At 37.7% G+C, this 24043-nt stretch overlaps 1 protein-coding gene across 3 annotated transcripts in view; it reads left to right on the top strand.

Annotated features, from left to right (window-relative positions):
* Window positions 1-24043, top strand: part of ASAP2 (ArfGAP with SH3 domain, ankyrin repeat and PH domain 2) — a 95230-nt gene that overhangs the window by 36697 nt on the left and 34490 nt on the right. For all 3 annotated transcript variants that reach the window (XM_076332813.1, XM_076332812.1, XM_076332811.1), the window contains exons 5-11: window positions 841-890; window positions 11861-11990; window positions 14134-14219; window positions 15606-15681; window positions 16177-16263; window positions 22052-22155; window positions 22272-22341. In XM_076332813.1, coding sequence (XP_076188928.1) covers window positions 841-890; window positions 11861-11990; window positions 14134-14219; window positions 15606-15681; window positions 16177-16263; window positions 22052-22155; window positions 22272-22341 — 603 coding nt within the window. The remainder of the gene's footprint in view (window positions 1-840; window positions 891-11860; window positions 11991-14133; window positions 14220-15605; window positions 15682-16176; window positions 16264-22051; window positions 22156-22271; window positions 22342-24043) is intronic.

The following is a 24043-nucleotide window of genomic DNA, read 5'->3' as shown; positions in this document are numbered from 1 at the left end:
TACATTTCACTCCTCTTGTTCTTCTCTTTTCTATGTCAGAATAAATACATTTATTACAATACAGTGTTGCCCCATGTTCCTGACTTGAGAAAACAATCAAATGCTGCTTTAATTAATTTCATAACTGTTGAAATAACTAGCTGACATGTAAGAATTAGTTCGTAATCTGTAGTTGCAAAGTTTTTCCAGCGTCTGACAGTTAACAATATTTTGTTGTGGTTGGCTGATCTCTTGAACTCCAGCAGAATTTCAACTGCTGCATTTTTAGACATCAATGAAATAATTTTACAACTTGTTAAGATCATTTTATCCAAATTGGCTTCTTCAGAGGGAAAAAAATAAAGGAATTTGGAACATAAGTAATTCAAAATTCTCACAGAATTAGTTATGTCGAGCCATATGGCCTATACTGTTCCCATTAAGTCAGTGGGAAATTGATTTCTTTAACTTTAGTGGGATGAATCAAGTCCTTAGCCAAGGCTGTACCACAGCCTCAGGACAGGTGCTTCTTTCCAGTGGAGCCAGAGATGAAATGGTGATAAAATAGCTGATTCGATTAATTGCATAGTGTGCTCTTGGGATGACGTGGTTATACCTTTTAAGGAGTAAAATGGAGCTGTAAAAAGCATCCTAGCGATGCTTTTAAAAAGGAGTGTATTAATTCTGTGTACAAGATTGTTTTTCCTATGTGCAAGATTGCTTTTACACAATCCTTAGGTGAGCTATTCAAGAAAGAGTGGAGTCCATTATTCTAGTAGGCGCTGCAAGGTGTGTCTTCATTGTTAGATCCAAAGTATTTTTCATGTAAATAACTGTATTTTTTTCTTTTTTTCTTGACAGGACCTGAAAAAACCCTTTGATAAAGCCTGGAAGGACTATGAAACAAAAGTGTAATGTATCTTTTAAACTTTTATCTAAAAGGGAAGTATAACTGAAATCTATAAAGGTCATTATTTAATGTCAAGGTTCCAGCCAGAAGTCCTAGCTGGGAAGCTGAGTTGGTTTTTTTTTTCCCCTCTTTTTTTTTCTTAAAACCTGGAGCAGTGTGAAAACACAAGTGCATAGACACAATCATTTCAAATTCTGTAAGATACAACTTATTTCATGAGTAAATTGTCTTTTGTGTGTGTGTGTGTTTGTGTGCCATGACAGTTAGTGTCTGTGGTAGACCTCTTTGCTTAATGAAGTTCCAAGTAATGAGCATAATCTCCCAATGCATGTTCCTCCACTGCATATTCTTCCACTTCAATTGAGAAAGTTTTGCTTTAATTGGGAAAGAATTTTTTAAAAAATTTTGATAGTATCCGTATTACTACCCTGTAATCTACTATGTGTGAAAGTCCACTTCCTTTTCTGCCTTCCTCTACTTTTGGACGACACTACTATATAAAATGAGAAGTTAGCCACCCTGTGTTTTCATCCTTTACCTACCAAAAGTGCAGCAACATAATTGTACTTGATGTCCTTTTAAGCATTTGTTGGTGGTGGTTTTTTTCTTCCCCTCATCAGTGACTAACTCACTATAATTAGCAAGTTTCTTTAGTTGAAGAGCACAGAAGAAATTATATACTTTATGCCTTGAAATGTCTTAACAAAAAATACCAAGAGTATGCAAGTCAAGATTTAGTTCTGGATTTGTTAGCCTAAAACCCTTGTAATGACTCTGTAATGTCTCTGGCTCTAGCACATCTTAGGAGACTGTTCCCAATGCTGAGGTCTCTAGGAAGACCTTATTTGATGCTGAGCCTTTGGCACTTACCAATGAGGTGGGTAAGGCTGGTGGGGGTGTTTGCTGCTACCATTCCAAAACTGCATATGATTCCAGATTGGTCCAGTACCAGGAACCTTAGTAAACCACATTTATTTAGTGCAGTTTGTTTAAAGATATGGATGTTTTCTGCATTTAATGCCAAGGTTGGATGCTTTCAGCAGGTGTATTGTGTACTAGAAGTGGATGAACACCTATCTGAGTCTTGTCAACTGTGTCTCATGTTGTGTGTCTAGCCCAACTTACCATAAGCCACTTGTTTGGAGGTACCTGATGCACAATATAAACAGTTATAAAATCAGTTTTAATAACAGAATTTTATATCCAGCTAAATGAATCAAATGAGTCAACAAAGCTCAGCAGCTAAGATCAAATATAATTAATTTTGGTACCTTGTAAATCTTCAAGTGGTTTAGTGCCCTACATCAGGAACAGTTGTCTCCTGGGTTGGCGAAGTTAATCGTATCAGCACAGCTGATAGTCTCTGAAGTAGAATTTTGTAGTGGGTTTTATTCCTTATTCCAGTATTACCTGGATTCTGGCTGTCGGTTGAGTTTCATGTCACACATCCAGCATCTTTGATCTTCTGTGATAGTGCTGCATGTGTCAGACCATTTCTGATGATACAGGTCCAGAAGAATCACATATGATGACACTGTTTACCATAAATAGCTTGCAGATCCCCAGCCACCTCGATTGGCTGAGAATCTAGCACCCTTTTTTTATATTTTTTTAATTGCACAAAGTTATAATGATTCTCTGGTGCCTACTGAGTTGGCCCATCTGAAGTCGTGTGCAAACAGTCTTCAGAAATTATTCCTGTAGGTGGTTTACTCACAAAAGCAACAAGTTTAGCAAGTTAGCTAAATTTCATTATTCCTTTTGTGAATAACAGTGGGAACGGTCTAATTACTGCTTTCTAGGCTTGGTTTGTGAGGAGGACCTGAGTGGCTTTTGGGTTTTGAAACTGCCTAGCTATAGCTGGATTTGCATAACAAGAAATTCTGAAATATTGAGATAAACCTCCAGTCTGACAGTCTGAATCCTTCGAAGATTGTGATGGCTCCAGTGTTTCATGTTCTCAATACCAGTGAACAATCTCATTTGGTGCCGTGCCAGTTATCGGCTGTTGAAGTAATTAAGATTTCTAATCATTGCCCATGGCAGTAGTTGATCTCTGAGGATGAGCCATAGAGAACAGTCCTGTAATTTAGTCTGCTATTGTCTACCAGTGCTTGACTGCTGGATCTGAAAGCTTGTTTACTTATGTATAACTTATTCATAGTGACATCCCACAGAGTTTATGTGCAGAATTTAAAATACATTTGCACACTGCTGGGACATATACCAAGAACACTGTTACTACTGGACCAAGATCTCTGATACTTTTAGAATTTTTGATAGAATATTCACCAGGATGAGTATGTTGCAGTAATGTAAAGATTTGTACTTTGATCCTCAGTTTGGTCAGAGCAGGTGGTCTGTTTCAGAGTCAGGTTATCCAGAAATATTTTCATTTGTTTTTTAACTTAGTTAAGTACTTGAGAAGTGAAAATGCCCATAGAAAATGTATTTGAATCTGTATATCTGGGGACTCTCATTTGAGTTTAAGGACAGTGGATACCTGGAAACGCTGTTGTGTGTGTTATTTCATTCAGGACCTGAAAATGTGATGTTGACATTGTGTTTATTTTCTGTCTGTGGGATTGAATCCAATGCTGCTTGTATGTGTCATGGTTTAACCTCAGTCAGCAACTGAGCACCATGCAGCCGTTCACTCACTCCCCTGCCCCTGGTGGGGTGGGGGAGAGAATCGGAAGAGTAAAAGTGAGAAAACTCGTGGGTTGAGATAAAAATAGTTTAATAATTGAAATAAAATAAAATCCTAATAATAGTAATAATAAGAATAAGAATATACAAAGCAAGTGATGCACAATGCAATTGCTCACCATGCACCAACCGATGCCCAGCCAGTCCCTGAGCAGCGCCCCCCCCCCCCGCCCCCGGTCAGCTTTCCCCCAGTTTATATACTGAGCATGACATCACATGGTATGGAATATCCCTTTGGCCAGTTGGGGTCAGCTGTCCTGGCTGTGCCCCCTCCCAGCTTCTTGTGCACCTCCAGCCTTCCCAGTCGGTAGAGCATGGGAAGCTGAAAAGTCCTTGACTAGTGTAAGCATTACCTAGCAACAACTAAAACATCGGTGTGTTGTCAACATTGTTCTCACCCTAAATCCAAAACACAGCACTGTACCAGCTACTAGGAAGGAAATTAACTCTATCCCAGCTGAAACCAGGACAGTATAATATCATAAGATTTTTTTTTCCTTTTAACCAACAGTCCTTTAGAAAGCCTGCTTTATGACTTTGCTTTCAAATAAGACACTTGGTTTTTGATCCAAAACAGGTTCCTATTTCTATTGTGAGGAGATACCTCTTTCCAAGTTACCTCTGTAGTTTCTGCAAGATTTTTTAACAAATGAAGCACACCTCCTTGACAGTACTTATTTCTAAGCCGTTTATGTGTCAGGCTATTCAACATGCAAAAACTGAAGGTAGCACATGTTCATGGGGAAATTCTTTCAGACCCATTACCATTTTCTGTGATATTTCCAGGTGGTGGGCTGGTGCTACGTGTTCTAGGCTTTTTAAGTGGTTAGATGAAAGCTCCACATCAATATTCTGGAGTTTAAAGCTCTTAGTCTAGCTTGTTGGACTCCTTCGCTTTGATCAAGACCAAAGGATCATATGCTTGAGGCTTGGGATAGGGAGCCTGGGAATTCTATGTACAGGAAAATTCTTTAAAACAAGGTCTTTTTTTTTTGTGGTTGTTTTACAACAGCAGAAATTATTTATTGTGGCTTAAGTTTGGCAGTCGGGGAATATTGTTTTTCAGTGCAAGCTGCCTCACTTCTACCAAGGAGCAGACCAATTTTCCATAGTTCTGTTGAGTTAAATTCAGACTGGAACTTCCCCGAGACCCCCACCCCTGCAGTCGGACTGCAGGATTTGTCAGACCCTCTTCTGCGTAAGATCAGTTGAGATGTTGCCAGCTGTCATTATTGAGTGTTGGTCTTTACAAATCAGAGACGGGAAGTTTAATGATGTGATTTTGAAGCTAGGGTGAGAATATTAATTTGAGCCTGAATCTGCTCAGGTCAGCTTTGTCATCTACTGAATTTTGGACATAGGAAAACAGTGAGGTTTTTCTGGGTTGCTGTTATATATGCCACTGAGGTTTCTTGAGATAACAGCTGTTTTGATTCTGTGGCTGTCCCAAATGGATCTGAACTTCCTTACAGCTGTGCATTTTGGTCTTCTGTAGCAGTGGGTGGATGCAGAGTCATCTCAAGAATTCTTAATGGTGGATGTAGGTGTTGATAGCCAGAGGTTTGCTCAGCCTTCTTCAGTCTGTTATCTTAGATGACTCCTTGTTTAGACTGTGCCTAAAACCAGTCCTATGTTTATGCTTAGTTAGCTGTCTTTTCCAGTGCTATTTCTTCAAATATGTGAATGTATCTTTTTATTCTTTTTTTTTGTCCCTTTCTTTTTCTTTTCCCTTTGGGTTAACAAACCGTTCAAGGCTGCTAGGCTGCTCTTTGTCTGCATTCCCTCTGTATCATATGCTTAAAATCATACCGTTCATCTGCATTTCCTAGTCACAAGTACAGACCTGTGAAGCTAAGCACCAGATATCAAGGTGGTATTTTTTTAGTCTGTGGAGAAGTGACAGTGTCTTCATCCTGATTTCTGTCTCGATAGGCTGTCTTTATAAGGAAGAATTGGAGCTTATTTGTCTCAATATCTCATCTCTCTTACTTGCACCGTTGTGATGACATAGCAGGTGCTGATATACTCAAGTGTGACCTATTTGAAAAGAAATTCAGTTCATTAAAAAATGGCATTTGTTTTGCTTTTTTCCCATAACAATTTCTGAGCTGCTACTTCAAGCTCTGTATGTAATTAAGTGTGTTTAAAAATTACTATGTATCTAGTCTTGTTTGGGAGAGTGATGTTAAGATCCATTCTTATGCTCTTGGATTACCATCCATCAATGTTAATTATTATGCAACTTCTTCTCCCTGTAGCTACCTAACTTCTCGGAGTATTTTCCTGAAGATCACCTTAGCTGAAGTAGCTGAGGGAGGCTGGATCCATTTTTGTTTATACCTTGGGACTGTTCTTGAATAAGGGAATAAGAGGAGCAAGTAACCCATAGCTTTATGCCAGCCTACCTCAATCAAAAATTGGGACCATCCTGAGGTGACATTCATGAATAATTAATCTTTTCTCACCATCAGTCATTAACATGCTTCAGTTGAAGCCATAAAGATTTAAAAATGTTTTTAAAGCTGAAGTAGTTTAAAGCAATGCACTTCTCTTAGGACCTCAGTTACACTCTTGTTTCCCATATGAGAGCTGGGCGATGCTGCCTGCCACTACAGCACCGCAGTGGGACTAGTCTGTCAGACTGGGCTCTTTTTGTTATGAGGCAGTTGCTTTCCCCCATGTACTTAAACACTAATGGCAGACGCACTGGGAGAGCATATGGGGAAGGAGTACACATGTCATAAAAACTGCTCATTCTCCCAGCAGGCAGACCGTATTCAAAAAGGCAGCGAGCCCGATTTCACCCACATTCTTCAGTTTAATCGGTCCTGTTGTGGTAGATTTTGAGGTAACGACATTGTATCAATTTTGCAAAGGAAACAGAAGCATGAACTTACTGAAGCATATTATTTACTCTTTTTTTTAGCTGAATAGTAGTGTCTGTATTCCAGACATAAACCTGCCTTTCCTGAAAAGAAAGAAATGTTAATTTTTTAAATAAAGGTGTCTTAGTTTTAGGCCTGTAAATATATATTATCTTCAGAAGTCCTCTGCTAATAAGTGTTTCATGCTATGAAACATAAATGCTTAATGAAAACTAACAAGCTTTTCCTGGGAAGGCTGGCTCCCTCTCCTCCTTTGCCATTCTCCTTTTAAAAGCCGCGGATGACGTCTGTTATGCGCAACTGAGTGAAGAGAACAAGTTGTTTGAATGTGCTTATGGGATTATAAGATCAAGGCAGTAGGCTGAGGTGCATTACGTTACTGTGCAGAAACGCAAGCGCTCACATCTAGATATAACTCTATCATTAATGATTTGTTTCTGAACCATTTGAAGTCAATGGAAGAATGAACAAATTCTTATTACAGTCTTCTGTAAAGATGTCTGCATAGCTATTTGATTAAGTGGTGATGTTTCCAGTTTGGTAAACTCGTTTTTCAAACTATATCTGAAAAACTTACCTGAAAATTCTGCAAGCTTTTCTCAAATTACTTCTTCAGAGCTCTAACTTGACTCAGTAGATCATTGATATTCATAGATCGTAGATATTTCTGCCACGTTTCCTTCTAAAGCATGTACATAAGACAAAGTGGAGGTCACATCTTGAAAATAGTGGCATAGAATGAAAGCACTAAACAAAGTAGCTTTAATATAGAATCATAGAATAGAATAATAGAATCATTTAGGTTGGAAAAGACCCTTAAGATCATCAAGTCCAACTGTTAACCTAGCGCTGCCAAGTCCACCACTAAACCATGTCCCTAAGCACCACATCTACACATCTTTTAAATACCTCCAGGGATGGGGACTCAACCACTTCCCTGGGCAGCCTGTTCCAGTGTTTAACCACTCTTTCAGTAAAGACATTTTTCCTTATGTCCAATCTAAACCTCCCCTGGCGCAACTTGAGGCCATTTCCTCTTGTCCTATCGCTTGTTACTTGGGAGAAGAGACCAACACTCGCCTCGCTACAACCTCCTTTCAGGTAGTTGTAGAGAGTGACAAGGTCTCCCCGAGCCTCCTTTTCTCCAGGCTAAACAACCCCAGTTCCCTCAGCTGCTCCTCATAAGACTTGAGCTCTAGACCCTTCACCAGCTTTGTTGCCCTTCTTTGGACACACTCTCTCAATGTCTTTCTTGTAGTGAGGGGCCCAAAACTGAACACAGTATTCGAGGTGCAGCCTCACCAGTGCTGAGTACAGGGGCACGATCACTTCCCTACTCCTGCTGGCCACACTATTTCTGACACAGGCCAGGATGCCATTGGCCTTCTTGGCCACTGAGCCCTGGGGAACAGCACTTGTGACTGGCTGCCAACTGGATTTAACTTCATTCACCACAACTCTTTGGGCCCGGCCATCCAGCCAGTTTTTTACCCAGCGAAGAGTACGCCTGTCCAAGCCATGAGCAGCCAGTTTCTCCAGGAGAATGCTGTGGGAAACAGTGTCAAAGGCTTTACTAAAGTCCAGGTAAACAACACCCACAATATACTGCTTTGAGCCTGAGAATTTATATTAAGTATTTTTATTTTGAAAGAGGTAACCTGCAAATTAAATGGAAAAGGCTTTGAATGAATCTGCAGATATTATGGATGAATAGTGGAAAGATCTGGACATGTTTTGCTCATTCTGCCCTCTTCTCCCCCATCCTCCAGTGCAGGATGAGTGAAAGGGAAAAGTTTTCCAGCATTTTGAAAGGGAAAAGATGACTTCTCCATTCAGGACTTGGGTGATAAGAGAGAGAGAGAGAGTCATGCTTTACTGTCAGCCTTGACAGACAGTAGGATGAAATAAGATAGAGGCTCTTTCACTGAAAGGCTAGGATGCCAGAGCTGAAGTTGGAGAGTCAGGCTGAAAAGGAAGACTAGACAAAGAAAGGATATTTGAAATAAAAATGTATAATACTATTTTGTCAAACAAAATAGCCCTTGGAAGCACTCCATTTTCCAGAGTGCTCCCCATTGAGGTCTGTGCCTTCCAGGTGCTATTCCCAGTCTCTGCACCTTCTCACGTACATACCCAGTCTCAGCCTGTCTTACTGCTATATGAGGAAGGAGAGGAAGAAAGACAGAGTTGCTGCCCAGCCAGCAGTTCACTACTGTTGCATGTACAGAGGGTGTTCTAGTTGTTTACCCTTGTTCACTGGCTGAAAATAAATACCAGCCTTTGGCGTGTTAAACACTAAAATAGGTCCTGTCCTTTTTAAAGTTTAAAAAAATAAAAATGCCTAATTTGATGTTTATTTATACCATGATCTGTATGACAAAATTGATTTCTTTGAAATACAAATTAAAAATTATATTGAAAACCAGTTGCTTTTCAAATTGGAGCTGTAAAAATAGTCATATAGTGGAAACTGAATGGGCAAGACTGTTCATTTTGTATCTGATCGACTTTTCTGTTGTAATTCTTCATCCTGTATTTCAGCCTTACTTGTCTTACACAAACTGGAGCTCACTGTATATTAGTCATGTGCAGCTGTGTTGTAAATGGACTGAAGTGTGTTCAGATTTTAATCTTAGTCAGCAAAGTCTATATATGTGATATGTGCTGCATGAGCTTCAAGAACAGCAGCTTTACAAAACATTTGCTTCCTTCTTACTGCTTCTAAAGGATTTTTCTAGAGTTTTCCCAATTTTCTTAATAATTTTGCTTAATTGATCTGCCTGGAAAACCTGAATACCCTGCAATATTTGGAAATCCCACAGTGGTACATTGTAGAACTGTCTTTGCCAGAAGGATTTGGTTAATGTCACAGTAGAGTGACACTTGAAGCTGAGTTGACCCTTGCATTTGGATAGCAAACGCAGCCAACCTGTAGCACTCGAAGATTTGCATGCAACACTGCTGTACGTGGTTTCTTTGTTTCCCTAGAAACAAAGTGCCCTGTAGTATCAGTCAGATAGGAGGTAGCATATTACTGTAGCAAAACAACAGGTTAAATTCTGGATTACAAAGCTGAAAAAGTAGTTGGAGACTAAAGGCATAAATAATAAGGAAATGCAAATGTGAAATACACCGTCATGTATCTCTGGTTCTTGTCACTGAGAGATGGTTTGGTTTTTTTGTAAAGCATCTCTGAAGTTTTTGAAGCCATGGAGCCTGAAGCTCCAGTGAACAGCTTCAAGGATGTCTTATTTCTCCGAATTACTTGGTAGATGTCAGTATGCTTTAGTCTTGGTTTAACTACTTTTTGCCTGTGGAGTATGATTTATCCTTTAAAAAGTAGAAAGGACTCTTTCACCGAAATCTGTCTCTTTCTTGAAAAGGAATTCAATTTCTTAAAACAATGTATGCTGTAATATTGCACATAATGTTTGACTCTTTGGCAGTATTAGTTGTCTTTTGGTTTAACTAGCATTTAGAGACCTAATGACATGTTAATAAGCTCTTAACATTTTAGAGGTGGTTATGTCATCTGATGTTCGAGTATTGTTCTCTGTAAACAATGAAAATACAATACAATAGCAATTGATAGTTATTAGACTTGACTCACATTTCAGTGAATTCTCTGGCCTCATGAATTGTTAGATTAATGTGGAAATTGAGAGAACTAAAACCATCCTGGATCTTTGCTCTGAGGTTTGACGTTTTTAGAACTATCAAGTATGATATAATGTAAACTCTCCTAGAGTGTGTGCTAGAAAGGAGCTGCGTATTTGTCATTTTCTGTGAATTTTTTTGTAATGGTTTATCTTCCTTGTTCATGGTTAATGTCTGGTTAATTCTTGTGTTTGGACTCTGTATTCTGTGGCTACAAAATGGCATAATTGGCAGTAAGTGGGTAAGAGTACAGACTTATTTTTGATGAAAACAACGTTCTGGAATCGAGTGTTTATTCAGGCAAGTGAAGGTTTTCAGACTATTTATTTCAAGAAGAGGAGATTCCCTCCGAACGTCTGCTTCTGGTGGGACGTGAAGAGCTGAGAAGGAGCGCAGTGCTGGCTGGATGTGCTGGCTGCTGGAATACTGCACAGGGCTGGCTCTGCCATGCCTGCCACTACCGAGAGTGCAGTGGGGCTTTTTGAACTGCTGTTCAAAATGTTTCCCTGTGGGAATGTTACAGAATGGGATTAATGGGATTAATTCTAGTTTTCCCTTTCTGCTTGAGGTGTAAGAGGAGGCAGTTCCTCATTCTTGAGAAGTGTAAGTACAGAATATATTGTTGACTGGAAGTCCTTAGGCCATCTAGGACATTTTCCCATAAGCTGTTAGGGTAATGTTAACATCAGGTTAAGAGAGCACTTGAGAAATGTCATCTTTTCAGAGAGAGAGCTGAGAGACACTTGACCGCCCAAGGGAAGGTACGACAGTGCTTGTGTTGTTTGTTCCTCTCATCTGCTTCCTGTATTCCTGTGTAATGCTTCCTCTTGTCCAAAAGCAGTATAGCATTTCCGCAGGAAGCTCTTTCCAGAATTTTCAGCTTCTAAACAGTACAAGTGGCAAACTAAACGTCTTTCTCCAAAAAGTGAACACCCTCATGTATTTTCTTTTATTAATATCTTTTTTCATATCAGGCTTGTCTAACTGGGTAGTATAATTAATGCTACTGCCTTTAAGAATAATATGGAGAATAGCTGTAACAAATGCACAAGTGTGTTTAGGGGAGCTATACTGTATGGCAGGCATTGCTTATTCATTTATATTCTGCAGGAGAACCTGTTTTATTCAGAGCTCTTGGAAAATGTTCATGGAAACTTTTAGGGAATTAGGACAGCTGGTCTAGCAGACTTTGAAGTCTGCAACACAGCCGGCTGGCCGGCATTCCCAGTGCCAACTGGCTCAGTAGCAAGTAGAGATGGCAACTGTGATTTTGGCTTAGGAAACCCTGTATATATAGAAGATGACTTGATGACAGGCAAGACTCAATAAATCTGGTGACATAATTGAACTCTGTTAACCAGTGTTTGGTCAGTTGGGATTAAACATCCCCCTACGTTTTCAATTAAAGTTCATTATTTTGTTTCTGGATTTTTTTTTTTCTTCAATGCAAGAACTTAGTATCTTCCTCTCATTTAGTATCTTCTTTTGGAATATCTGTCAGGACATTATATTAACAGATGATTGAATTATATTTCAGCTACTGTATGTCATTGCTGATCTTTAGTCATTGTCAAATTTCAAATGAAATGTCATCTGGAAGTAAGTCATATGCAAAGCTACAAGAGTTTGGCTCTGCATCTGTCAGTAGACTTTGTGAATAATCAGATTTCCTAAGAGGCTGTGGATTTCTCACTTCGTTGACTGATTCTTTGCCTTATAGTACAAAAATAGAGAAGGAGAAAAAAGAGCATGCTAAGCTGCATGGGATGATCCGTACAGAAATAAGTGGAGCTGAAATTGCAGAAGAGATGGAGAAAGAAAGAAGGTTCTTCCAGTTACAGATGTGTGAGGTAAGATTCAACGTGAAATTCATATTGTTCTGCTAATATTTTTAGGAAAATTTTGAAAAACACAATTGTTTAACAGCAACTGTGATGTTAAAGGGAAATGCCAAGTTATTAATGGACTCCATTTGCTAAAATTTTTTTTTTTTTTTATCCTGATGTGCTAACTTTGCAGGGAATTTAGATCTTTTCTAATTTCACTTAACAAGTAAATTGTAGAATAAATAAATAATTCAAAGCTCAATTAAACAGTAAGAGATGATAATAAATAAGCCTTTACACTACTACTTCACTGTAAGTTATTTTAAGCCCTAGATCATTCTCTGAATTGTTCCCTGCACTGACAGCTGTTGCATTATTTTGAAGAGAGACTCCAGTCTAGCACACTGTTGGACTGGTGCTGAAAAAAAAGTGCTAAGGATGGAATCCCATTGTCTTTCAAGATGTTTCAGAATGTTTCTACTTTGAAATCTTTGTGATTTTGCAGTATGTTAAATCTGATGTGACTATTTTTGGTTTGATTCATTTAAGGGCATGCCAGGTTCTGTGGTTGGGAATTCAAGTTGCTGTGTTTGTTCTTTCTATGCATTAACTCAAAAATATACCACGGGTGTTTCTTCTGTTTTTACTATGATGATTAGAGCTAATTTGACTCATATGCCAACATAGCTTAACAGTAGTTGTCCTGAATACCACTTTTAGTAAGTGCGTGCACTGATACTTAGTAGAAAAGCTTCACATTCCTATACGGAGTCAGACTAAAGTATTCAAAACTGATGAAGGCATTTGAGTACCCAATAAACATATGGATGTTGCCAGCTAATTGCCCATCTGTATCCTTCCTAAGAAACAACCAGGAACAGATGCTTCTCTTTTCCTGTGTCACAGTAAAGGAGGAGTTCACTTTAGTCAGTTGTGATAATAAAATGCAGGGTGAAGTCTGTGAAATTGAATCAAGTTACCTTAAATGTGGAATAGCTGCAGTGTATCCTGTATTTCTTCTGATTTTTGTGAAAAGAAGTTTATACTCGGTTACCTCTGAATAGTCATAAATGGGGACTTTGTTTTGGTTTTGTTAGTAAATCAGAAGTGTGACATATTGAAGTTGTGTCATAAGTACAGGCTAGTTCTCTATAAATTATGAAAGTGAACCAAAAAGCAGATGCCTAGAGCTCCATTTTAAATTAACAGGAGCTAGAAAGGTGATTCTTCTAGCTAAATACTATCCAGTGCACACGTCTACATTTAGGCTAATCATCTGTTCACCTGAATCGGCATAAAAAGCTGCAACATTGAAAGCTGACACTTGGATACTGCTTTATTTTAGTGGGTTTAAAACATTTAGGGTGTACTGCGGGTAGGGGAAAACCATGCATTAAAGCATTGCTAAGAAGACATTCACTCCTTTGCTTGGTGGTCACTGCCTAAGCAGGGGTTAAAAATTTTTGTCATTTAATGGACAGTTAAGGACTCCTGTAAATATTTGGTGAATCTTACTTCTGCTTGCATGGCTGATGTCTTTTGTGCTATGGCATTCAGGGGAGGAGCTGTCACTTAATATGGACTTTGATTGTGCCTAATGCAAAAGGACACTAACTACACTTTTTTTTAGCTTGACAGTAGATTTTTTAAATATCTTGCTAAACTGTAATTTGCTGTAATTACCGTGTATAAGGAACTGATAGAGAAAATGATAAAATCAGAAGGCAAATTTAAAAAATGGTTAAAATAATCCCTCACTTTTTTGAGTAAACTGCTTTCTTCCTTAATGACATCTATTTAGCAATGAATTTAACAACTGGCGAGATAGATACGTAGATGGGCTGCTAGGTTTAATAATGGGTTCCTAAATTTACTACACAAACCCTTTTATACTTCCTTTAATACAGGCTTCCACTAGGAGCCATGAAGGATGTTTTAACAATTTGAACTAACCACAGTGAAGTATTCCCACAGGGTATCAAAAATCAGGGGTGACAACAGTTGCTTTTGTGTGATTAACCCTTGAAGCCACTGTTTGATGCATTTTCTTTTAGGTCTTCTAAATCTGCAACTGTTAAAGCTTCTTGAAATATAACTGAAAATAAAATGTTAAAAAACCACTGTAGCAGTAATAATTAATTTCTTTTGTGAATTACTGTTTTAACAGTACCTGCTGAAAGTCAATGAGATCAAGATTAAAAAAGGAGTGGACTTGCTTCAGAACTTGATCAAGTATTTTCATGCTCAGTGCAAGTATGTTTTAGTTTTCTTTATATCTACACAATAACTGGAACAATGTTTTGTTTTAAACTTTTGACATCATCATAACACTTTTCTAGATTTTTCAAAATAAATCAAGATTCAGCTGTTCTCACCGATGTCTTTTGACAAATTGCTTTTGTCACAGATTAGTCATTGCTTTTGTTACTGTATTCTGAAACATGTAATGAGGTTGAACTAGTCCCATAGAATATAATTGTCTGTTCCAAAGGAGTGCTGCACAATAATTTGGCATATTTTGTAAACTACTCTTGAAACAGAGCTATTAGTTTGGTCTATTAGTTAGTGGTCTGTTAGTTTTGATGGGCTTTTTTGAGTGTATCTAGCAATGATCTAAATTAATTCTGTGCTCAAGAAAAATAAATTGCATAAGCAGTGGGATAAAACTATATTGAAAGAATCACTCTTTTTCTAATTAATTGGAGGACTCAGTAATAAAACACAAAGCTCTCATTAGAATGATGTACTTTTTAATGATAGTCTTACAGATCAATAGTATAGCAACAAAGTCATAGCTATAAACTTGAAAGAGCTGCTGTTAACCTGTTCAAATGGGTAAGTTTTCATCTTAAAAGACCAGTGTGCATCTAGGTAGGTTTTTTCCCTATATAGCTATGTTGCTTTTAAAATCAGTTTCACTTGTTGTATGTCATTTATCTGCTCTGTCCATTTAATAAAATTTCAACAGCATAAATGCTGTGTTGTGTTGCCACTTTCATGTCTGCTTCCCGGAGTGAAAATGTTTTCTGTTGCAAATGGTGCAGCAATTTTTAATCAAATATGCGTGTAGTTATGGTTTCTTTAAATGTATTTTTTAAATCTCACTTCTTTTTTAAGAGCTGCAGTACTTCACATAGATAACATTACTGTGCCAATACAAAAATACATATGATACAGTAGCATGTAGCATATTCAGTTTGCATATAGGCCATAATTAATGCTTGGGAAACAAAGGGGTTTTCCTTTAGTAGGAAGATTGCATCAGACGTGAAATTATTTGGCTCCAAGAAGTCAGAATTGTTTTATATCTACTAGAGCTTTTGCTGTTCTACAAATGAATCTTAATTGTTCAGGGCCTTCAAAAACTAGCATGAGAACCTGTATTTGAGGTGAGAATGAGGAAAACTTACATGGCAGTGAATTGTGGCAGTTCTGAATCTAATAGGGGGTTTTGCATGTTAGAATAAGCTATGATGGAAATAAAGAGGTGGATCAGTTGAAGATGCATAAAAAAATAGATGTTTAATGTTTTGAAGTTTATGGCATGGCATAACATGCACGTCTTCCTTTGGCAACTTTTTAAACAGAAAATACAAAGTAAAGTTTAATAACAGTTTACTTTTTGTTTTTCTTTTTAAGTTTCTTTCAGGATGGGTTAAAAGCAGTTGAAAGTCTCAAGCCTTCAATTGAGACTCTCTCGACAGATCTCTATACAGTGAGTAGCAACCTTTCACATTTGTGTTGTAAACTTAGGTTTTTACAGCAGAACTGTGATCATTTTAGTTCAGGTTGGCTGACTGTTTTAATAGTCAGCATTTTAAGGTTTTGAGTAGATTTTTGAGTAAAATTTTGTTTTAATATCATATCCAGAAGCCTTAGTTTCAGTTTGGGACCCCACTGTGTAAAATGTTAGGAAAACAGTCTTTGCTCTAAAATGTTTACTGACTAAGTGGAAAATAACATATGGTTTCAAATTGAACACAAGGAAGCAAGAACAGTGTGAGGTCTTAACCCAGCAACATCCTAGCCATTGTCAAGTTTTCTGAAGATATAAAGGAAAATAAACTGATCACGTTATCTTTTCTCTTTGTGTTTTCAATCTTGCTGAACATTTCTCAGAAAAATGAACCAATTAAGTAGCAAGTTTGGAAGAACTGCGTTGAAAAGAAATAATAATAATATTTTTAACCTGTGGTTTTTTTCATTCAAGATTAAACAAGCACAAGATGAGGAAAGAAGACAATTAACACAGCTTAGAGATATTTTAAAATCAGCACTCCAGGTTGATCAGAAAGAGGTGAGCATATAAGGGGGTTTAACTTTGGAATACCCATTTTAATTACTTCTAATGTAACGTTAGTATTTGAAATAGAGTTATTTTAACTTTTATCAGCCACCTAATTTCTTTTGTTTATTCATCTTTGTTTTGATGCTGATATTGAATGTTTCTGACAAAGGCAGGTTTTTTTTTTAAATTAATTCCCACTAAAAATATATGAGACTTATTGCAAAATAATTTCTTTTTGTTACCAATATTGCAAAATACTTAAGATGGTGCACTGTCTGTGACCTAACAGACAATGGTGTCTATGTTGCTCAAACTGAGAATGGAAAAACTTTGGCAGTATCAAGGAGACCCCATTAGTACAATCTTATCTCACAGTACTATTCCAGACTGTATAAAGTTTATGTAAAACTGAACTTCAAATCCGCAAACACCTCTTGTCATCATCTGCAATAATGACAATTAAGTTTGCTACTCTGCTGCAAGATGCCAGTTTTCAAACATGCAAGAGCTGGGTCAGTTTGGCAATCTAACAAATAAGTATTTTTTTGAGTTTCGGTTATGATTGCTGTTAGATTTAAAGAATTCTGAAGTAGTTTTATTTGGCAAACTCTGGTTTGGAAGCAAGCATCTTTTGTATAATCAAGTCATAAATATTAGGTGTACTTTTGTTTCAGATTGCTAGTGCTTCCTCTTCATATAAATAAATGCCAGCCAGCTTCCTTTGTGTGGCTGCTGGGCCATGAGTAAGTGATGAATGAACCCCCTACCCCCCTTTTCAGATTCTCTTTCTGAGAGGGATCACAATGAAATAGTTTAGTCTGTAGGGCTCAGACTTCCTTGATCTTTTCCGGTCTTGCTTTCATCTTCCCCTAAAGGTTATGGTGACTCCTAGCTCTTAGGTGGCCAGATGATGGTTGTTGAGCAACCTAATCTAGTGAAGATGTCCCTGCCCGTGGCCTGGAGGGTTAGACTAGATGATCTTTAAAGGTCCCTTCCAACCCGGACCATTCTGTTATTCTATGACTTGCTGATAGGCATTTGAACATCCTTAAACCCTCTTCACTTTGAGGTTCTGTTTGTTACCATGTGAAGTTTGTGATAATGTTGTGTACAAAGTCCCATATAGTTTGCAGGCACTTTCTTAGGTTCTGCCTGTGGTAATTAGGACTCACTGAGGGGTGCATTTGCTAAAAACTTCCAAATTTGAGCTCTGTGGAATTAAAGACTAGTGATCCTAGTGGAAATAGTGACTACTTTGGATTCACCATTGATTGCCCACCCTCAGTAAGGAGTCTTTGCTGTTCAGGGTGTGTTAGCAAGCTTCCTGTTTTATTCGGGTCTTTGTTCAAGAGAGATAATAGAAGCAGTTGGGTTTCATGGTTGCTGGGAATATTGCTTCTCTATGTTTACCTGTTTATCAGTGATACTGATATTAAATGTATATGGAAGGTGTGGTGGGCACACATCTTTTAACAGACTGAAAAATGTAATAATATACATAAATTAATTAGTTGTACTGCTTTTGTTGCATTTAAAAATACAAGTGTAAAAAATGTTTTATGCTATATTCATTATTTATTAATTCTGCAAGTTTAGATATAGATGCTTACCTGCAAAGCGTGAGAAGTACTATAATTATTTTTAAAGTTTTTTTGAAAACATGAATCAATCAGTGGGATGCCAAAAAATCCTGGTATAATTTACTGTACGACCCAGTAATATTATTCTTGTTGCACTGTAATTTCCTTTACTATAACTGATTTCTTTTTCCTTCCTGAAATGCATTTACATTTTGTGACCGAAGTCTAGGAGAGTAAGTGTTACTATGTTTTAATGAAAATAGTTGGCATGATTTCTATTCAGATTTCAAGAAACTGGATTTTTCCTCTCAGCTTTTTTCTGTTTGTATGAAAAGACTGGTTTTTTTTTTTCCTCTTCTGTTTGTTGTTTTACCAAAAAAACCTTATCAGATTGTTCTTGGGAAAGAAAACTGCTGTAAGACAAATTGGTGATTTCCTTTTCACTCTCTTTTGGGAATTAAATCCAGTTGCTTGATTTGATGTTCTAGCAAGATTTTGAAGATATATGTATTTTTATTTAAAATGGACTTAACGTATGAAATAATAGAACGTTGACAAATATTGTTTCTGTTGTGTTTAAAAAAAAAGACACAAATACTCATAGTGAACCTTTTTTGTTGTGCCTGTATACATAGTTTCCTCCTGCACAGAACTTCCTCAAACCTGGTTTGTATTGAAACTTCTTTTTGAAACATCATTCTGTGTACACATCTGTAATTTTTAATTTTTGAACTTTTATTTTTCAAACTGTAGAGCTCCCACAAGTTTCGGGATCAACCTTAAAGTCGTATTGCCTTCATTTCTCTCTTTCCTGTGTCCTCTCTGAAGGTAGCCTTACTGTAGTGTTTAGATTTGCTTCTGCTTCTTCTACACGTTTGGTAGAACCTATAATCTATTTAGGCCACTGCAAAATAGGATACATTTTGTGTTTCTTGACAAAAATTTATGGTAGCTGTGCTATAGGAGAGGCTGCCTGCAGGGGGTTCTGGCAGATATATCTGTTGGAGGGTCTGTGGGGCTGTAACAGATAAGGGGTGAATCTCTGAAACATCCTCTTGGCAATGATCCTGCAAATGCAAGAGAAGCTCAGGCTCTTGGAGAGCTGTAAGGGCTTTTTGGCAGCTTTATGCACAGGAGTGATCCTGACAGTCTAAAATCCTGCTCCATGGGAGCTGTGGAATGGCTGGCCAAAATTTGCCGTGTATAAGTTAAAGCACCTTGTGTGGAAAGTTCTGCTGTGTTCAAATAGTGGGGCTGATAAATAGGTTTTTAGAAACTCTCTTATCAGTAGTCACAGACCATCTTTACAGAATACTGTTTTCACATTTCTTTCATTTTTAACTGTGCTATTCAGCTTGATTTAGAAGTCAGTCAGTCTTTGGAAGAAATAATTTCAAACCTCTTTATGGTCAGTGAAGTGATTCACTATAAACATGCTGCAATGAAATGACTCACCTTCTTTTCTGTATGCCTATCTGCATTTCAAAGCTGATAAAGTGGACAAAGTTCAGTTTCTTAGGCTTGTGTACTTCAGTCTGTTCTGATCTTGTTATGTTCAAAAGATATTTGAAATGACAGTACTCTGCACTAGGTATGTCCTATATCCTGCAGTGATCCATTTCCTCCCATAGGTAATGTACATTGTCACTGCTCCTCCGATGAGGCCATTGGGTCTGCCCCTGTTATCTGTGATTTGTACTCCTGTTACATGCAATATGCAAACCAGAAATAAGGGAAGATCCTCTGTGGAGCCTGCATATGAAAAAGGCATGCTGAAATTGCCCAGAAGGATGTTAATTGTGATGGTGATTTGTGGTATGGCATCCCGTCTGTTAGGAGCTAGATCAAAATCATGAACTTGCTTGTCAGAGAGCTGTGGAAAACCATCATCTGGCAATCACGTTGGACACTATTGATTTGGCCACGGCCTGAAACGGGGATTTAAAATTGAAAATCTCCTTGTCTTGTCCTTAATTCCCTTTCATGAAGTAGTATTAAATTTTTTAAAGATACTGCTCATAATAATGAATGCGTGGAAATACACGTCAGCTACAGCAGCTTCCTCTCTGGTTGAAGTAAGGCAGGAAGCTTGTATTATTGGCTTGCCAGTTTGGCCAAACACAACAGCTGAGTGTAAACAACAGCTGAAGGGAGGTAGCCGAGATGCAGCAGAAAATAGTCCACAAAAAGTAGCAGCACAGTCTTAAGTAATGGGAATAGAGCTACGAGCAGGTGTTGGAGGTCATCTGAAATCTTTGCTTAATTGACGATGTGGAGAACTGAAATTAATTTCCTGTAAGGCCTCTAATCTTCTTGGGAATGGAGTTCCTTTACTGACTAATGGGAGGCAGAGATCAAGGCACTGGTAGGACACAATAGGCAGTGACAGATCAGATTTTCTTCAGAAGTCAGTAAATGTATGCGTGCGGCGGTTCTTAATCAGTGATGAGAATGCTTTTTGTTGTATGTTGGGCAGACAGAGTGCTAAAACCAAATAATTCTATGTAAACAGGCTGGAGAGGAATGATAAACAGACTGGTTTTAAAACTGAAGGGATGCTTTGTCAGGCATGGACGTTTAAGTGGTGGTTTTGTAGCACCTTTAAAAGCCTTAGATGAATGTTGTAGTTACCTGATACGGCTTCCTAGATCACTAGCTGAGAGACAGGGAAGTGGGCACAGGTTGCTTCTCCTGAAAAGGAGCACCAAGGAGTGCTGCAGCCTGCCTTGAGCTCAGCTCATGGTTCTCAGGGCCACTGAGCTCCAGCACCGTACTCAGGATGAGCCTGAAATCCTGCAGCCTGGAGGTGTGGAGTCCTAAGTGCACTGAACAGGAATGTAGGTGGTAGCTCTGTCCCTACAGCCATATTTTGGACCCGTCATGTGTTGCCACTACTGTTGAGGACGATGCTGAACAGCTTTGGCTGCATTAGTAGCTTTGGTAGCAGAATGTGCTGCTGGAGCTTGTAAAGGAACAACATTCCATCTGAGCTGGCATTCTCTGGGAAGAAGCACAGTCCAAGTGTGTTCTTGGTTTTAGTTGGTCTTTTTGCCTTGCTTATATCCAGAGATGTCTTATACTTAGGCTAATAAAGTGTATGAAGCTAATTGTAATTAGAGAGAAAATATCTATCTTCTTAATTCATACTTTTTAGATCACTGTATATTTTATCATGTGTACACTCTGAAAACCCAAAATGATGTATCTTGTGATCGTACTCCTAGTATATCTGAGACACACTATCTCATCTTTTTAGCAAAGAGTTTTTTTATCAAACTAGTAAGTTTATTTCTTAATAGCTCTTAAGTTTTTGCTTAGAATAGCTCAGATAGTAATTTAAGTGACCTGCTTTCTTTGTGGGTTTTTTCCTCGCTATACTTGTATTATCCGCCATGTATAACAGAGGCATATTACATCCACAGAGCAAAGATAGTCGAAAAGAAAATAATAAATATTGTAAGTACTAGCCATTGTTACTGTATGCATTGAAAAGTCCATCCCATCATGTTACTGCTGCTAATATAGTATGACACATTAGATTCCTCATTATCAGGTTCTTATTTTTTAAGAAGTTGGACTCTTACAGCAGTGGGTCCTGCCTCTGGGTAGTTCTGAGAACAGTGAGAAGGGTTTAGTTAATCCTCATCACTTCCTGTCCCAGAATTCTACTTTGTTCAAGATATTTTGGTTTAAATTATATTTAAAAATAACTTTTCAATTTTCCTGTTTGCCTCCTGAACTATGTTTCTAGGAGGTCTCTTCTGCTTTTCAGAGAATAACATGACTCAGTTTCCACAAGGAAAACCACTTCTTCAAATTTATGTATGTAATTTTTTTACAATGGAAGGGTGCACTAGGAATTGCAGGTAATAATAATCTTTAGTGTTTGTACACGGCAGTGTTTGCATGAGTTGGAAAGCCTGCTGCTTAATTAATTTTTGGGTTTAAAAAACCCATATATTAAGGCCAATAGTAAAGCTAAATAAAAGCAAGCAAGAGGATTTTGGCAGGTGCTGATAATGGCTACTTCTCCAATGTTTTTTGTGCCCTCTGAAAAAAGAAATGGATCTTGTTCTCTCTCATTGAGGAGAAAAAATGTGCTTCGTTTGGCCTGTGGGATTAGAGCAGGAAGGAAAGGCTCTGAAACTCATTAATAGGGGGGATATTTTGGTTGAAAGTGTGGAATGCATTACAAATTGCTGTTCTGTATATTTCAGGATTCTCAGATTCGTCAGAGTACAGCTTACAGTTTACATCAGCCTCAGGGAAACAAGGAGCATGGCACTGAACGAAATGGTAGTCTGTACAAGAAAAGTGATGGGTAAGTACTGCCAGCTTCTACTGAAAAAAAAAAATTAGGTCCTAAGAGCTGAAGCAATGTAATTCTAAATATATTAAAAACTGAGTCACCTTTTTTTTTCCCCCCCTTTAAACCAGAATCAGAAAAGTGTGGCAGAAAAGGAAGTGCTCAGTTAAAAATGGTTTTCTTACAATTTCCCATGGTACAGTAAGTATTTGTTTACAGTATTTTATGTACATGGTTGCTAATACAAAAAGGCAAGCTATGCTGGTCTATATTTATAATTTGGAATTAGCTAGATTCCTGATGCAGCGTTTTGAATATGATGGATACATTTTTTTTTTAAGGCAGTCTTTCAGAAATATATCAAGATATACACAGTATCTAAAAATACAACTGTTTTAATGCTCATGACTGTTAATGGGGAAAAAATGGCTTTTTTAATGACTCATTTAGTTCATGTAAACTGTTCATATTTTACCAGACTATCTAAAAATACAAATCCTAACTTTGTTTTTTTGGAAAGATATGGTTGGCCATTAAGCCATCTTTTAGATATGGGTTAAAAAACTTTTTATATTTACAAGACAAACTGAGAGAATGCTGAATCTCTTTTCTCCTCCAGATTTACTGCTATATGGTAATCTGTTATGAAGGTAGCTTTCCTGGGGAGTAGCTGTTGGGGAAAATCAACTCTGAAGGCAACTTCTACCAGAATGACAAGAGATAGAGAGTTAGAAGTCCCTCTTTCTTTGCTACCAATATTTAAAAACATATTAACAAACTTCTAATATTTATACTTAAAGTTTTAAAACTTTATACTTTCATATTTTGGTAATTTTTTACCAAAGTTGTTTTTGCTTTCCCATAACTTCTCTCTTCTTATATTGCTTTCTCAAAACTTTTGAGAAGGTTTCTTAAGGCAAAAATCAACTCAGTAACAGTATTTCCCATTCTTGGTCTAATAAACAGTCCTGTTTCTTGATCCTGTTATGAACTGTTCTGTTCTTCATCCTGTTATGCCTGTTGCTATGACTACAAGTTGACCCTGGCAGCAAAAATGAATCAATCTCTCATTTGTGCATCTAACCACAAGCTGTTGCCTTCTGAACTGACAACCAGGAGTTAAGGAGGAGTGAAAAACCAAGCCTGCAAAGTAGAGTTATTACTATGGCTTTGGAATTGTCCACCAGTTTATCCCTGTTCTCATTCAAGTGCGTATGAGTGCGTCTTTGTCAGAGAAAAGTCTGTTACTGTTTCTATACTGGTGTCTCTGTGCGCTGTAAATGCGCTTGGCATTGGACATGCTGTAGTGGTACCAGTAGGAGTGTAGCTAGGGCAGCTCAGAGCTGGCAGAGGCTACAAAATCCACTTGTGGAGCAGAATTTTAAAACTTTCACATGCAAGTACAGTTACTGAGTCTATCAAGATACTGTTGTTCTTCTCTTTTTGTAAGCCATCTACCAGATGGTCTAACATTTTTAGAAGCAGTAAGTTCCCACTGAAATCAGTGGAGCTGTAGCTGGAAATCAGTTGCTAAGGTAGATACTTCAATGTGAGTTTAGATATGTGGGTTTCACAGGTTTGGTCTTGATCTCTTTGTATTACAAAATTAAAAGAGCACTTTCTTGTTTTAAAATACACTCCTAAAAAGTATTTTTACTTATTTGCTCACTTTCCCCTTATGTATTGATGGCAGTTTTATGTAAAAATATAATGCTTGTTTCATAGACTTTGAAATGGGTAGAAGCGATTTCTGTTCGTTAAGAATTTTCTGGGCTGCACTGAATGTCTTCTGAGACTTCTGAAGCAACAACATTGATTTCCAAGCTTTCTCAGGGTTGATGTCTCCTGTATCATTCTCTCTTCCCAGCTGTTCATCAAAATGAACCATCTCTCAGAAATTCAG

This window comes from Aptenodytes patagonicus, chromosome 3, assembly GCF_965638725.1.
Source record: "Aptenodytes patagonicus chromosome 3, bAptPat1.pri.cur, whole genome shotgun sequence".
NCBI lineage: Eukaryota > Metazoa > Chordata > Aves > Sphenisciformes > Spheniscidae > Aptenodytes > Aptenodytes patagonicus.
This window is presented reverse-complemented; position numbering and strand designations above follow the sequence as displayed.